This window comes from Bos indicus, chromosome 7, assembly GCF_029378745.1.
Source record: "Bos indicus isolate NIAB-ARS_2022 breed Sahiwal x Tharparkar chromosome 7, NIAB-ARS_B.indTharparkar_mat_pri_1.0, whole genome shotgun sequence".
Lineage (NCBI taxonomy): Eukaryota > Metazoa > Chordata > Mammalia > Artiodactyla > Bovidae > Bos > Bos indicus.
The window spans coordinates 4,767,876-4,785,149 of NC_091766.1; the positions used below are offsets into that span (position 1 = coordinate 4,767,876).

Below are 17,274 nucleotides of genomic sequence, written 5' to 3' on the forward strand. Positions count from 1 at the left end.
GACACCAGTTCAATCCCTGATCCAGGAAGATCCCACAACCCTTGGAGCAACTAAGCCCAGGAGCCACAACTACTGAGCTCATATTTCTCAAGAGAGTAGCCCCTACTCACCGTAACTAGAACAAGCCTGTGTGTAGCGGCAAAGACCCAGCACAGCCAAAATAAATAAATAATAAAATGTTTTTTTAAAAGGGAAGAAGTGGAAAATCTGGAAAGTGAAAATGTTAGTCCCTCAGTCATGTTCGACTCTTTGTGATCCCATGGACTGTAGCCCTCCAGGCTCTTCTGTCCATGGAACAAGAATGCAGGAGTAGAGAGACCCATAACAAATAAGGAGATGGAATCAAAAGTCAAAAACCTTCTAGGGGGGATCCCGGTGGAGGAGGGACCAGCACGCTGAGCTTCCTCAGCGGTGTGCGGAGCCAAGCGCCCTGGTTAAAAAAAAAAAGAAAAGAAAACCTTCTGGGACTTCCCCGGTGGTCCAGTGGTTAAGACCCAGATTCCAATGCAGGGGACACATGTTTGAGCCCTGGCTGGGGAACTAGGATCCCATATTCCTTGAGATGCAGCCAGTAATAAACTTTCCAACACAGAAGGCCAAGACCAGATGGCTTCACTGGTGAACTCTGAGTCATTTATGGAATAAAACCAATTCTCCCAATTCTTATCATATTCTTCAAAAAAAATGGAAGGGGAAGAAACAGTTCTAACAATGCTAGAATGACTCTAATAATGACAGATAAACATGCCACCAGAAAATAAAATTATACACCATGAGATCATAGAAAATATATATGTGTGTGTATCTATGTTGGTCTCTGCCCCCCAGGTTCCCAGCACAGAACTCCTGAAACTCTTGTAACTTCCTACTATGAGCATTTTTTGTGCTTATATTTGGTCTTTAACCCCCATTCCCCGCACAGATTTCCTAGATCCTCTGGAATTTCTTGGGTGACGGAAGTGTCTCTCATTGTAATGAGGTGACTCTGGCAGGGCATGTGGATGGCTCTTGGATGGGAGCCTGTCACCACAGGGGCCAAGCCATGATTGCTGCCGCTAAGTCGCTTCAGTTGTGTCCGACTCTGTGCGACCCCATAGACGGCAGCCCACCAGGCTCCCCCGTCCCTGGGATTCTCCAGGCAAGAACACTGGAGTGGGTTTCCATTTCCTTCTCGGGAGTTTGGAATTTGCAGCCTCATTCCCTGCCCCCTCCCCCCATTCTCCTGTAAATGGAGTTAATGATTGACCATGCTGATGTGATGATGCCACCATAAAAATCCCCAAAGTACCGGGTTCAGAGAGCGACCATGTGGAGCTGCTGGGAAACGGCATGGAACCCCTGAGCCTCTTCCTGCATGCCTTGCCTTCTACATCTCTGTATCCTTTTTTTTTTGCTTGAAATAGTAGCAATTTCTTTGGAAGGACTAATGCTGAAGCTGAAGCTCCAGTACTTTGGCCACCTGATGGGAAGAACCGACTCATTGGAAAAGACCCCAGTACTGGGAAAGATCGAAGGCAAAAGGAGAAGGGGGCAACAGAAGATGAGATGATCGGACGGCATCACCAACTCAATGGACATGACTTTGAACAAACTTTGGGAGACAGTATAGGACAGGAAAGCCTGGTGTGCTGCAGCCCATGGGGTGGCAAAGAATCAGACCCAACTTAGCAACTGAACAACAACAAGTAACAGCTTATATTTTCATATTTCTGGAGGATACAAGTCTGCAACTATGGCACTGATAGGGCCTTCTGAGAGCTGTAGAGAAGAACCCCTCCTTGTGTCTTCTAACCTCAGGCACTTGCTGCCAATCCTTGGTGTTCCCAGGCTGGTTGCTGCTGCTGCTGCTAAGTCACTTCAGTCGTGTCCGACTCTGTGTGACCCTAGAGACGGCAGCCCACCAGGCTCCCCCGTCCCTGGGATTCTCCAGGCAAGAACACTGGAGTGGCTTGCCATTTCCTTCTCCAATGCATGAAAGTGAAAAGTGAAAGTGAAGTCGCTCAGTCTTGTCCAACTCTTCGTGACCCCATGGACTGCAGCCTACCAGGCTCCTCTGTCCGTGGGATTTTCCAGGCAAGAGTACTGGAGTAGGGTACCATTGCCTTCTCCTCCCAGGCTGGTAGATCAGTTCAGTTCAGTTCAGTGCTCAGTCGTGTCTGACTCTTTGCGACCCCATGGACTGCATCACGCCAGGCTTCCCTGTCCATCATCAACTCCCAGAGCTTGCTCAAACTCATGTCCATTGAGTCGGTTATGTCATCCAACCATCTCACCTCTGTCATCCCCTTCTCCTTCCTCCTTCAATCTTTCCCAGCATCAGGGTCTTTTCCAGCGAGTCAGTTCTTCACATCAGGTGGCCAAAGTATTGGAGCTTCAGCTTCAGCATCAGTCCTTCCAATGAACACCCAGGACTGATCTCCTTTAGGATGGACTGGTTGGATCTCTTTGCAGTCCATGGGACTCTCAAGAGTCTTCTCCAACACCACAGTTCAAAAGCATCAGTTCTTCAGCGTTCAGCTTTCTTTATAGTTCAACTCTCACATCCATACATGACCACTGGAAAAACCATAGCCTTGACTAGACAGACTTTTGTTGGTAAAGTAATGTCTCTGCTTTTTAATGTGTCATCTAGGTTGGTCACAGCTTTTCTTCCAGGGAGCAAGCATCTTTTAATTTCATGGCTGCAGTCACCATCGACAGTGATTTTGAAGCCCCTCAAAATAAAGTCTTTCACTGTTTCCATTGTTTCCCCATCTATCTGCCATGAAGTGATGGAACCAGATGCCATGATCTTAGTTTTCTGAATGTTTAGTTTTAAGCCAACTTTTTCACTCTCCTCTTTCACTTTCATCAAGAGGCTCTTTAGTTCTTCTTCACTTTCTGCCATAAGGGTGGTGTCATCTGCATATCTGAGGTTATTGATATGTCTTCTGGCAATCTTGATTTCAGCTTGTGCTTCATCCAGCCCAGCGTTTCTCATGATATACTCTGCATATAAGTTAAATAAGCAGGGTGACAATACACAGCCTTGATGTACTCCTTTCCCACTTTGTAACTAGTCTGTTGTTCCATGTCTAGTTCTAACTGTTGTTTCCTGACCTGCATACAGATTTCTCAGGAGGCAGGTCAGGTGGTCTGGTATTCCCATCTCTTTCAGAATTTTCCACAGTTTGCTGTGATCCACACAGTCAAAGGCTTTGGCATAGTCAATAAAGTAAAAGTAGATGTTTATCTGGAACTCTTGTTTTTTTTTTGATGATCCAGCAGATGTTGGCAATTTGCTCTCTGGTTCCTCTGCCTTTTCTAAAACCAGTTTGAACATCTGGAAATTCACGGTTCACATACTATTGAAGCCTGGCTTGGAGAATTTTGAGCATTACTTTGCTAGCGTGTGAGATGAGTGCAATTGTGTGGTACTTTGAACATTCTCTGGCATTGCCTTTCTTTGGTTTTGGAGTGAAAACTGACCTTTTCCAGTCCTGTGGCCACTGCTGAGTTTTCCAGATTTGCTGGCATACTGAGTGCAGCTCTTTCACAGAATCATCTTTTAGGATTTGAAATAGCTCAACTGGAATTGCATCACCTCCACTAGCTCGTTCATAGTGATGCTTCCTAAGCCCACTTGACTTGGCACTCCAGGATGTCTGGCTCTAGGTGAGTGATCACACCATCATGGTTATCTGGGCCATGAAGACCTTTTTTGTATGGTTCTTCTGTGTATTCTTGCCAGGCTGGTAGAGGTATCACTCCAATTTCTGCCTCCAGGAAGTGCCCTGGCTGTCCAGTGGTGAAGATGCCTCACTTCCACTGCAGGGGTTGAAGGCTCGAGCTTTGGTGTAGAAGTCAAGATCCCACATGCCGCAGGGTGCGGTGCCCCCCAGATCGCTTCTGCCTCCATTGTCACATGGCCTTCTTCTTCCCACGTGTACCTATGGCTGAGTCACATTGGACTAGGGGTCCATGCTACTGCAGTATGCCTTCATTATAACTTGACTGCACCTGTCACTCAGCTCTTCAGTGGGTCCTCCCCATGGGGAGGATGCCTTTTCACAAGTACTTCCCAAAAAGAAAAGCGAAGAGCTTAAAGAGCCCGTCTGAGTTACCCTCTGTGAATCTACCATTCCAGTGATGTCATTCCAATTTTTCTCTTATTTTCGCCAAAGGAGTAAGCAATTTACCATGGACTGTGTGGCCTTAGGGTTGCAAATTTTTGTGAGCCTTCAGCTCTTATGGTGTTCTTTTATTAATATAATAAACAGATCTATACTAAGTGAAGTGTTTCCCTGGTGGCTCAGGTGATAAAGAATGTGCCTGCAATGCAGGAGACCCAGGTTCCATCCCTGGGTTGGGAAGATCTCCTGGAGAAGGGAACGGCTACCCACTGCAGTATTCCTGCTTGGAGAATTCCATGGACGGAGAAGCCTGGCCGGCTACAGTTTATGGGGTCACAAAAAGTCAGAGACACTAAGTAACCTGTTGTACTGAGCTCTGTGATCTGCTCTAACTAACACAGCCTGGACGTGGGACTGTGGGAGACTTCAGTTCATGACCAGTGGTCAGAAGCACAGGTGACCACCTGGACCTGCGATTGGCATCTCAAGTGGGGCCCGTCTTGCAAGACTGAGCCCTGTGGAATCTGATGCTATCTCCAGGTAGAAAGTATCAGAATGGAGTTATATTATCACCCAGGTGAGTTGCTTGAGAATTGCTTGTTGTGGGGGAAACACAGAAGCATTTTTCGGGTCAGAGGTGCTCTGAGGGGGACAGCAGTGAGAGTAAAGGAGTGGCGCGGAGGGTCTGCCTGGCGATCCAGTGGTTAGGACTCTGAACTTCCGATATAGGGATGCAGGGCTGTGGGTTTGAGCCCTGGTTGGGGAACTAAGATCCCATGTGCTGGCCCGCTGTGTGGTGTGATGGGAAAAAAAAGAGTGAGAAGCAAAGGAGGAGGACAGAGGTTTTTCTTAAGACGCAGATCAATATCCCTTACAAATAAAGGTGAAATACTGCTAAACCAAATGTTAGCAAACCCAAACGGAATCCAAAAGCATAGTAGAAGAGTTACCTATCATAACCAAGGGGGATTGATCTCAGGAAGGTTAGCATGTCTCAACATAAGGAAACCAATCAATGTAATACATCCTATTAATAAAATGAAGAGAAAAAAACCCACATGATCATCTCAACTGATGCATTTAAGGCACTTGAAAAAATCCAATATCCTTTTATGATAAACACCCTCAGAAGAATAGAAATATCATACATATAATAAAACACATTTATGAAAATGCCACAGCTAGCTTCATCATCAACAGGGAGAGGCTGAAAGCTTTCCCCCTATGACAAGGAACAAGCCAAGAATGTATACTTTTACCCCTGCTATTTCAACGTGACATTTGGAAGTTTCAATGAGAGCAATAAGACAAGAAAAATAAATAATAGACATCTAAATTGGAAAGGAAGAAGTAACACTATCTCTATGCATGACATGACCCTATGTCATAGAAAACCCCAAAGAATTTACAAGAAAGCTATAAAATATTTACATATCATATGTATCATGAGGGTTCATTATCCAAAATATATAAAGAACTCCTACAACTCGACAACAAATATCCAATTTAAAAATGGGCAAAGAATTTTACATCCAAGGAAAATATACAAATGGCCATGAAGTAGGTCAAAAGATGCTCACATCATTAATCCTTAGGGAAATGCAAATCAAAACTACAATGAGATATCACTTTATACCCATTAGCATGGCTGTTAGGAAAATAGCAAGTGTTGGTGTGAAGAAATTGGAACCCTCTTGTGCCTCTGGGGGAATGTGAAATGGTGCAGCTGCTGTGGAAAATGGTTTGGCATTCCTCAAAGTCTAACCATAAGATGACCATATAATCCAGCAATTCCACTTCTGGATATTTTTCTAGAAGAACTGAAAAGCAGGGACTCAAACTGAGCTTGTACACCAATGCCCACAGCAGCATTATTCACAATAGCCAACGGTGGAAGCAACGCTAATGTGCTGCTGCTGCTGCTGCGAAGTCGCTTCAGTCGTGTCCGACTCTGTGCGACCCCAGAGACGGCAGCCCACCAGGCTCCCCCGTCCCTGGGATTCTCCAGGCGAGAACACTGGAGTGGGGTGCCATTTCCTTCTCCAATGCATGAAAGTGAAAAGTGAAAGTGAAGTCACTCAGTCGTGTCCGACTCTTCTTGACCCCATGGACTGCAGCCCACCAGGCTCCTCCGTCCGTGGGATTTTCCAGGCAAGAGGACTGGAGTGGGGTGCTACTGCCTTCTCCATGCAAATGTCCACCAAGAGCCAAATGGGTAAACAAAATTTGGTGTGTCCTCACAATGGAATACTACTCAGCCATAGAAATGGAATGACATTCTGATCTGTGCCACAATGCAAATAAACCTTGAAAATTATGCTGAGTGAAATGTCAGTCACAGAAGGACAAACATTTTACGGTTCCACTGGTATGAAATATCTAGAAAATGCAAATTCATAAGGCAAAGTAGATTTGAGGTTACTGGCAGCTGGAGGAGGGGGAGAAATGAGGGATTATTGCTTAATGGTTACAGAGTGTCTGTTTAGGTGTGACGGAAAAGTTTTGGAAGTAGATAATAGTGATGTTTTGTGCTTTAAAAAAATGTTTATTTATTTGGCTGCAGCAGGTCTTGGCAGGATGTGGAATCTAGTTTCCTGACCCACTGGACACCAGGGAAGTCCCCAGTGGTTATGTATGATGTGTGTGCTCAACATTGGGAACATACTTAAGTCACTAACAGTCCACTTCAAAATGGTTAAAATGGCAAATTCTATGTATATTATATATATTTTTCATAACACAAAAACGCAAATTAAAAAAACTTTATAAAAAGGTATCACACTCTTACAATTATTTTCACTAAATGATCTGAGTTGGACATTTTTGCCTGTAAGTCTGGCTCATCCTTTTTCAGTGCTGTATAGCACTCTGTTCATAGGAACACACTCTAACCTTTCCCTAGTTTCCAGATCCTCCTTATTATGAACCATGCCGCTGGGAAGGCATGCACATGTAGATTTCTCTGGGGTTCACACCAAGACCAGAACGGCCAGGAGGGAGACTCAGCTATACTGGAATGAGCAAATTGTTCTTCTCAATGGTCAATTCAATTCTCAGGCCTAATCACCAGTGACTTTGTCCCCTTCCTAAGAGTGAAGAGACGTCTCAGTGATTTCTGTTCACTGATGACTAGATTGAGTTTCTAGTTATTGGTTGTCCTGGGTTCATCTTCCTGGAATTACCTGTTCATTCCTGCACTGCACTGAATGTGTGTATGTGTGTGCTTAGTCACTCTTTTGTATCTGACTCTTTGTGACCCCATGGATGGTAGCCCGCCAGGATCTTCTGTCCATGGAATTTTCCAGGAGAGAATACTAGAGCAGTCTGCCAGTTCCTATTCCAGGGGATCTCCCCAATTCAAGGCTCAAACCTATGTCTCTTGTGTCTCCTGCATTGGCAGGCGGATTCTTTACCGCTGTGCCCCCCGGGAAGCACAATGAGTCCCCAAATTCATGTCCACCCAGAACCTCAGATTGTGACCATGAGGGTCTTTGTGGATGTAATTATGTTAAGCTGAGGTCATACTGGAGTAGGGTGGGCCCTAAACCCCCACTACAAGACTGATTTCCTTCTAAGAGGTCATATGAAGATGGAAGCAGAGATTGGAGTGATGCAGCTACTAGCCAAGAGACCCTGAGCGGTGCCGGAAGCCATCAGAAGCCAACAGAGAGGCCTGGGACCAGTTCTTTTTCATAGCCTTCAATTGTGCTGACACTTTGATTTGGGACTTCCAGCCTCCAGAACTGTGAAGGAATGAAGTTTCTGCTGTTGTAAGCCACCGAGTTTGTGGTTGTTGTTATGGCAAAAAAATACCATTTGCCCATTTCTCTTTCTTTTCTTTTTTTGGCTGCATCACACAGCTTGTGGGATCTTAGTTCCCTGACCAGGGATCGAACCTGTGCCCTGGCAGAGACAGCACTGAGTCCTAATCACTGGGCTGCCAGGCAATTCCTACCATTTACCCATTTTCCTGTCTGGTGTGTCTTGTGGGGTGGGGGTGGGGCTCACATGTCCTGGAAGTTATTTCTTGGTTAGTTAAATGCATGACAGATATCAACCTCTCCTGGATTATCTTTTCATTTTTTTAAAATGAATTTCTTTGGTCGCTGGAAAGTTTGAAATGGATCCTAATAGACTATCCCTAAAGTATTCATTTTCTTCCTTATCAAGGGCAGGTTTTCATTTGTCAGGCAGTTAAGTCTGGGGTATGGTTCTCCTCTGTGATGCTTCCAGTCAGCCGTGACTTCCCTGCCTTCTGGGTTTGGGGCTCTGCCAGACCCCCCAGATCAGCGCTTAGTCGGGGAAGGATGAGGCCAGCTGAGTATGAGTCAGCAGGGTGCGCCGGACTCAGAAGGAAAGGGGGACGGAAGTGGTCAGCTCAGACCCTGGGACCAGCTGTGTGGGTTCCTGGCCACGGCAGGCAGGGGTCACCAAGACAGCCCAGGCCAGGCAGGAAGTGGGTCAGCTGAGGCCTCAGGCTTGAGGCCCCACATGCTCACTGCCTGGAACCCCAAGCCGCCCCCACACGGCCTGCTGCAGCACCCTGGTGTGCATGCCTGTTCCTGTAATGGTTTCACAGACCATGGGCATTTATGGAGCGCCTGCTGTGTGAGCATGTGGAAGTCAGCTCCCTGATACAGGGGAATCTGAAGCCCAGAACGGGCTTGACTCAGTGTGGAGGTCCAGTCACCCAGTACCCCAGGTCCTCCTCCTTGGCTGGGTGGGGACCTCTCTGTCTCTGGGTGTCCTCACCCTACACATGGCCGCTGAGAAGAAAAAACAGCTAGGAAGTGTCCACATCTCTTCTGCCTCCCTCGCTCCCTCTGCCCCACCTGCACCTCACTGCATTGCTGTTTTTCAGTTTCTCACCACCAACACCACAGTGTGTGTGTGTGTGTGTGTGTGTGTGTGTGTGTGTGTGCACGCGCATGCGCTGGGGTGTTGGGAGGGCAGCCTGAACCCACCCTTCTTGTCTTCTGGGGGACCAGGACATGTCCAGGCAGGTCTGGGCACTTGCAGAAATTGCTGAATGCCTGGCAAGCTGCCAGGGCAGGAAGGAGCTGGTAGGAAGGTTAGAGAGGGTGTGGGAGAAGGACTAGCTTGGGGTTTCCGGTGTGGTACTTTGCCCTTCTCACCCCTTCCCAGACCCGTCCCACTCAAAGTGTCCCAAGATGACCTCAGCATCTTCCCCCAAAACTTAGGGTTTTGCGGAATGCATAGGAGTTCTCTAGGTATAAATGGAGGAGGGGGCACTTCCAGGAAGAAAAGACAAACTGGGATCAGCAGAGACCAGGAAAAAGGGGTTCAGATGTCCAGCATAAGAGTCTAGCTTCTCCTGTGGGCCAACAGGAGCCACTGAGAGTGTAAGACTTGGAGAGGGGCCCAGGCAGATCGGTAGAACTCGAAGGACGCTAGCCTGAGACCCTCACCTTTAAGATGGAGAATATCCAGGCAAGAGCTGAGGGAAACTCTGTTGAAGGGGGCCAAGCCCTACCCTTGAATGAGCCTCCCTGAATAGTCCCCGGACCCTTCAGCTGCCTGTCTGTCCTTCATCACAGCTGGCACCCCCTGTACTGTACCCCCAGACCAGGAGCTACTGGTTTCCTGGTGTCCAAAGCCCAGCGCACAGTAGGCAATTCTTAGGTGGCTCAGCCAAGAGAAGTCAGGGCTCTAGAGGCAGAGAACTGGCAGGACGGGGCCTGAGCTGGAGGAGGTGCGGACCTTCAGCGTCTGGACATCCTCTCCCCTTCCCTGGGCGCCTACGCCTCTCTGCGCCCCCTGTTGGCGGAGGAGTGGAACACCCAGCACTCCCGCCTCTCCTCTCGCCTAGTCGTGAGTGTGCGCTCCCTCAGCCTGTCCGACTCTGTGCGAGCCCCATGGACTGTAGCCCGCCAGACTCCTCTGACCGTGGAATTTCCCAGGCAAGAATACTGAAGTGGGTTGCCATTTCCTCCTCCAGGGGTTTTTCCCGACCCCAGGATCGAACCTCGCGCGTGGCTCCCCAGGTAGCTCAGTGGTAAAGGATCTGCCTGCCGATGCAGGAGACACAAAAGCGACGCGTGTTGGATCCCTGGATTGGGAAGATCCCCCAGGAGGAGGAAATGGCAACCCAGCGATACCCAGGAAACTGCTGGCAGGGGGTTACCTCTGAGATAAAGACCTGGTTTCCAGAGTGGGAGGTGGGAAAGAGACATTTCATCGGAAAGCCTTCCACACTGTCTGATTTTTGGGGCTTCCCAGGTGTTTATTGTAGGCTAGTACATACCCAGGGCTTCCCTGGTGGCTCAGTCGGTAAAGAATCTGCCTGCAAATGCAGGAGACACAGATTTGATCCCTGGGTAAGGAAGTTCCTCGAGGGAAGGAAATGGCAAGCCACTCCAGTATTCTTGCCTGGAGAATCCCATGGACAGAGGAGCCTGGCGGGCTACAGCCCATGAGTCACACAGAGTCAGACGTGACTGAAGCGACTTAACACACACACATATATACATATACATATGTGTATGGGCTTATATGTACACATGGGCTTCCCAGTTGGCTCAGTGGCACTGGCTCTCCAGTGCAGGAGCCACAGGAGACATGGGTTCCATCTCTGGTTTGGGAAGATCCCCTGAAGAAGGAAATGGCAACCCACTCCCATATTCTTGCTGGGAGAATCTCATGGACAGAAGAGCCTGGAGGGCTACAGTCCATGGGGTCGCAAGAGTCAGACACAACTTAGTGACTAAACCACCACCACCATTACATACCCTGTGCTGTGCTGGGTGCCACACACACAGGGGACCCCAGAGAGATCTGACTGTGCTCAGGGCTCCCACAGGACCTGGTACTACCCAGAGCATATTGGCATGGGGATGGGGTGGGGAGCAGGCAGCTGTGGGAAGCAGAAGAGGTACCTAGACAGTCAGGAGGGCTTCCTAGAGGAGGAAGTAATAATATCTGTACTTATTAAGTAACTACTATGTGCCAGTAACTACCATCTTTCCTGGTGGCTCAGAGGTTAAAGCGTCTGCCTGCAATACGGGAGACCTGGGTTCAATCCCTGGGTCGGGAAGATCCCCTGGAGAAGGAAATGGCAACTCACTCCAGTATTCTTGCCTGGAGAATCCCATGGACGGAGGAGCCTGGCAGGCTACAGTCCACAGGGTCGCGAAGAGTTGCACACAACTGAACGACTTCACTATGTGCCAGAGCTCACTCAAGACGCCTGAGTATGGGGAAACTCAGTGAAGTGGGACTCAGATTGTGCCCTACCTCCCGTACCTTACTTATGCATTGGGAGGTGTATATACCCTGGGACCTCAGGGACTCGGAGCCGGCACCCCCTCTCCTGGGACCCATGTTCCCAAAGACAAGCCATTTCCTTATTGCTGAAGCCCCTTCTTAGAAGGCCATTGATCCTGGAATATCCTCATTCTGCCTGAGGACAGACACAGGGGGATGACTGAATCCTGTTTCTAGAATTTAAGATTCTCAGCTCCAGGGAAGCCAGCTTGGGTTCCCCTTCTCACTCCTCCTCTCCCTGGGATCAGGGTTTCAACTGACAAAGGCTCATTTCCCCATCTGTAAAAAGTGGCAACGGCATCTCCACAGGGGGATTCCACACATCCTGGGGATCAACGTGATCATGATTCAAATTCCTGCACGCCGCGCATGCCCCTTGCTGTGTGACTGTAGGCAAGTTACTCAACCTCTCTGGGCATCAAAACAAAGGCAGGGGGTTGGCTGTAGGAGGAAAAACACTCAGCACAGAAATGCTCTCATCATTATCCATTCGGCACACTCGTAGCAGCCACTACAAACCAAGCACCAGGTCACACGCCAGACAGAAACACTGGTGCTTCGGGGCCCCCTCTGCCAGCCAATAACCCCAGGCTGAGGGTGACCCTAGTGGATGCCAGCTGCTCATAAAGACACACAAGAGATTGCATATTTTAACTGTTTTATTTGCTTTCTGGGATGTCAAGTTTGGGGTGTCCCAGGGCCCAGCTGCCAGCAAAGTCCGGCAGAACCTTGGCTGGCCTGGGGTCCCAGACACAGGGCTTTCAGACAAGGCACTCAAGGGGTCTCCCTGGGGTCAGGGAGAGGCCACCCCAAGGCTGCAGGGGCTGGTCTCTCCTTTGGGGACAGGACACAGGGTCACCTCCAGGAGGCAGGGTTCTTCCTGGAGAGAGATTTAGGACAAGACTGAAACCTGAGATGTGGAGGGAGCCCTGGAAACACGCCGGGTACCCCCAAGACCCAGATGGATCTCCTGTGGCCTCCAGCCAGGCCCTGTGGGCAGAGAGCCCAATTCCCCACCAGCTTTCCCTGGGGCTTCCTCAAAGCGTGCAGGACCCAAAAGCCCCTGGCCCAGATCCCACCCCTGAGAAGGGCTTGGGTGAGCCCCACCCAGGAAAGCGGGGAGCCAGGGTCTGGGGGTGTTTGTCTCTTTCCTGTCCTGTCTCCCTGTCTGTGCCCCATGTGTACTGAGGGGGCAGGCACTTCTGTGGATCTCTGGGATCTCTGGGCAGCTGAAGGGAAGGCTTGGGTGAGGAGAGGGAGGAGGGGAAACGGATTTCAAATCGGGGGAGCAGCTCAGGCTGGACCGGAGCCCTTGGAGGTCTGGGAGCTCCTGAAACTCAGCTGCGACCACTGCCCCCGAATTGGAGGATGGGGTCTCTGAGTGGCGTTCATCCAAGAAGCGACTCACAAGACGTGGAGTCGTGAGGGGGATCCTGGCCTCTAACACACTTTCTACAGAAATGGAGACGCTTCTCCTCCTGGCGGCAGCCCCAGGCCCTTTACCAGGCACTTGTTCCAGGAGAAGAGAAATTTAATTGGGGATATAAAACCAAAGCCCTTTGCGGCTGCACAGAAGCCTGGGGATGAAGGCCACGGGGCTCGTGGCCACGACGGGAGGCACCTCCATCAGTGCCCCATGCCGGCTGCAGGCTCAGGAGAGCGTCCAGTGGTCTCAGGGGGGAGGCTGGGGCCACAGAGAAGAATGAGGCTTTGTTCCACCAACCCCGACAATGACAAGGGACTTCTGGGTTCACACACTCCAAGGGGCGGGGAGGTCAAAGGTCAACAGTCTAGACAGCAGCAGAGAAAAAGGAGGCCTGTGTGGTGGGCCGATTTCCAGGAGCAGCTCCCCTCCCCATCCTGGGTACCCCTGAGTCGGGAAGGGGGCGGGGAGCACAGGCCTGGGGGTGCACAGGCACAGCCTCTGGCCTGGCTTCTTGGCAGAAACTTCCAAGATGACAAAAAGGCATCACACGTGTACTTTCTGAGTCATCCCCCTGAGCAGGTCCTTTCTAATGTTAGAGAAGTTTTCGCACCAGGGCAGCGAAAAACTATCTTCCTTGCCGAAACTATCAGAGAGGTCAGAGTCTGACGTTTCCCCCAGAGACGTGGCACTGATGGGGGTTCCCGCCCCCGCCCCCCGGGCCCTGTGTCTCTCAGTGGCCGGGACCCTGGCTGTTTCTTGACTGGACCACATGAGCCGGGTGGCAGCAAGCCCTCACCCACGGGGGTTGCTGCTGCTTCCCGCCTTGCTTGCTTTCTATCCACTCTTTTAAGTTTCTTTTTCAAACTACTTACGCACAGACCACCGGCCTTCTCTTTGGTGGGAAGTGGGGAAGCAAAGGGGCTGAGAGAAGAATAAAGGTATAAGGGGCCAAGGCTCTGGCATCCTAAGGGAGACGCCATTACCTGACACCACCCCCCACCTCCGCACCCTCCACAGGAGCTTATCAGCGACAGGACCCCCTCCACTTTCCAGCAACACTTTTCACATTTCCTCCACCAGCCTTCCCACGACATCGCTCAGCCCATCTTCCCACCCTTAACACTCACTGCACCCACCCCTTCTGGCATTGCTCACCTTCATAGCTGCCAGGCTGCACCCACTTCACAGAACCATCCCTTTGCCTATTCTGTGCCCCCCACCACCACCCCCACAATCTGAGACTCTGAAATGACAAGGGAGAAGTAATGGGACTTGGCCCGCCTTTCCTACACAAGGACATTTCAGTCCAGGACCCAACAAATGCAGACAGATACGGCATGGAGTGAATGGATGAATTTGCCCAAAAGGAAAAAGATAAAAATAATTAAAACAGGAACATTAAAAAGCTTGCAGGGAGCGAGTGAAATATTTAATGGCTGTCTAATTAAATAAAAACGAGCTATATGCTCTGCATCATGAAAAGGACAAGGTTTTGGCTTGACTCGCTGAGGAAATCTAACACCATCGCAGGAACAGAACAATGACACACACACAGTCGATAATGATCAGATGATAAGTCACATCTCTAAGTGGCTGAATCTCATGGTGCTTTAAACAGAAGAAATAAGGACAAAAGAAAGATGGAAATGCAGAACCTGGGGATGGTGTGTCTGGGTTCCAGTGGGTACCCAGCTTAGCTCAAATCTGACTCACTTCTAGTCCCCTGTCCCCTCTCCAACTTGCCTAGATCCATTTCTTCCTCAGAGTCCCCCAGATCAGACCTTTAGAGAACAGAGCTCATCAGAGTTTAATGCCATTCTGAATGAGACCTCTGGGAGACCCTCATATAAAAGAGCCGCAAGCTCTGCTCACGGAAGCTGGCTGACTGAGTGGATGCAATGGCATCCTATACTCCTGATTCCTCAGGAGACTGCAAACACAGACTTGTTTTTGCAGAGTTGTGGAGGAGGGGTTTCTGGAAGAGGGAGGGCTGGCATGGAGGAGGGAGAAGGTCCTGATCATTTCACCCTGCAGGGCATGCTCCACACACTGCCATATGCTGACCCCACATCACGCTTCCCTTCCAGAGAAAACACAGGACTCAGAAAATGCATTTCACTCAGAAACCCACCAACCTGGTCTCCGAGTGACACAGCAGCTCAGCGGAGGCAGCAACTACCCTGGGCATTGGAACAGGAGGGAAAGAGGGTGAACATATAAGAAAACAAAACAAAAATCTCAGCTGTTTTCAAAAGAAGCGCCTGCTGGGAAACACCAAGATGATCTAACACCACATCAGACACCAGCACGCCTCACACGTAGGGAAGTGATAAAACTGCGTGTTCTCCAAAGAAACAGAAGAATACTTTCCAAACCGTTGTTTTCCTCATGGTTGCTGCTGCCAACCCCCTCTCTCTGATGGGTGTCAAGGTCCAGCTGAATTTAGTTGCCTTCTGGGAGATGTGCATCCCTGGCTGGTCAGTTCAAAGTCATCAGGGAGTAAGATAAAAATTTACCAAGTCCAAGGCATGTCCAAAATCCAGCTACACAAAAGCTCGCTGGCTGCCCCGCAGCCCTTCTGGCCAAACACACCAGCACACACGGAGCTCAGCCCCCAGACTCCAGTCTGTCCCCCTCTTAAGGAAAACAAGAAGCTGGTCCCCAAGACCAAGACTGAAAATCCAGGCCAGATGTGGGGTAGGTTTGTAGTTGCTACACACTTTTCCATATTAAAAAAAAAAGTGTGTGTGTTGAAATGACAGTCTGCTTTCCCACCAGTGGCCTAGCTCCGGAGGTCCTTTGGGTACAGCTCACAGCTCGGTTGTTGAAAGGATTAGCCAACCCTTTTAGTCTCCTGGGGCAGCAGCAACCCCCTCTCCCCGTGGTCTGGCCAAGGGCCTAGCCTCCACCCCCTCTGAACAAGGGGATCTTAATGTCATCCCAAAAACAAAAAATGTAGGTCCAGTGTTCAAAGCCAGAGGCAGAAGCAGCTGCACTCTAGGAAAGAGAAAAGACACTTTTGTGTTCGGCTAAAGCCCTCATTTTAACCAAAGGGAATATAAATAACTCTGTGCCCAAACTGGCGCTATTGCTTTTAAAAACAGAATAAGAAAGAAAGAAAAAGAACCCACGCCAGATCCCAAGCTGGCCCTTGCCGGAGCTATCCAGGCTGTTGGGACATGGATCAGGGCAAAGGGTCTTCATGAGGATTTTCAATTTGGGAAAAAAACAGTCACGGACAGAGGGAATTCTGGAATCCTTCCACCATAGACTCAGAAAAGCAGGTGGCCCCAGCCACAGGATCGCAGAGTAGAGACCCACCTGAATGGGGTTCTTGGTAGAAATCAGGACTTCCCAGCTTCCTGACTGCCCCAGCTGTATCCCCAGGTGCAAAGAGAAATAGAAAAAAAAAACTTCAGTTGCTGCCTTTAAACCAACCAGTGAGTACACAGAGAAAAAGGGAGAGGAGGTGTGCAAGCTGGCATATTTGATCCAAATCAGATCCCCAGCTGGATGGGCTTGTCTTTCCTGGTCAGGGCCTGGAGGGTGGACGTCTCTCTCAGGGTCCTTGGCAGGATGAGGTCTTGGGAGGCCTGAGCAGCAATCAGTGTTCATGGCAACAGTTGATTTTGCCTTCTGACTGCTCTAGGAGGTCCAGCATCTCCTCAATGATGGCCCGAAGTGCCCGGCCCAGCTGGTCTGCATTGTACGGCTTGCCCAGAGGGGGCACGTGAACAAAGGCTGAGCGGCCGTGACTCTGGTACAGAGAGGTATAGTAGGTGAAGTCGCAGAGGTACCTAAGCCACAGGGCGTTGGGGATGGGAGGGAAACCAAAATGGGGTTAGAGAGTGAATGTTCCATCCAAATCCACCATAAGACAGCCCCTCAACCTCACCAGTCATCTGCAAGATGGAATGCTGCTCCTCCCTCCCCAGGCAGCAAAAATGAAAAAAACAAAAGAGTAACTCCCAGGCCTGGTGTACATGTGGAGAAAGAAGCAGTAGGAGATGCTGTTGGTTGGGATGCAAATTGCCCCAGGGGAGGGCCATCTGGCAGGCTAGTAAAATTACAGGTGTAAAGTACTCAATGTCCTGCAATAAACCATGATGCAAAAGAATACAAAAAAGAATATATGTATATATATACCATGTATGTGCACATGCACACAGCTATGGGCTTCCTAGGTGCTCAGATGGGAAAGGACCCACCTGCAATGTGGGAGACCTGGGTTTAATAGTTGGGTTGGAAAGATCCCCTGGAGAAGGAAACGGCTACCCACTCCAGTATTCTGGCCTGCAGAGTTCCATGGACAGAAGAGCCTGGCAGGCTACAGTCCACGGGGTGGCAAAGAGTCAGACATGACCGAGAGACTTTCACACATATGCGCACACACACGTAGATAAGGTATGTACATATATATATATATATATAAAACTGAATCACTTTGCTGTA

The 17,274-nt window shown here is 49.6% G+C and overlaps 1 protein-coding gene across 9 annotated transcripts in view; it reads right to left on the minus strand.

Annotated features, from left to right (window-relative positions):
• Window positions 1-12,037: 12,037 nt before the first annotated feature.
• The window catches only part of PGPEP1 (pyroglutamyl-peptidase I), a 39,543-nt gene continuing 34,306 nt past the window's right edge, over window positions 12,038-17,274 (minus strand). For 5 of the 9 annotated variants that reach the window (XM_019963837.2, XM_019963836.2, XM_019963834.2 and 2 more), the window contains one exon: window positions 12,038-16,619. In XM_019963837.2, the coding sequence (XP_019819396.1) occupies window positions 16,488-16,619 (132 nt within the window). In that variant the 3' untranslated portion in view covers window positions 12,038-16,487. The remainder of the gene's footprint in view (window positions 16,620-17,274) is intronic. The other 4 variants (XR_011567455.1, XR_011567454.1, XR_011567453.1 and 1 more) reach the window with 4 other exon arrangements.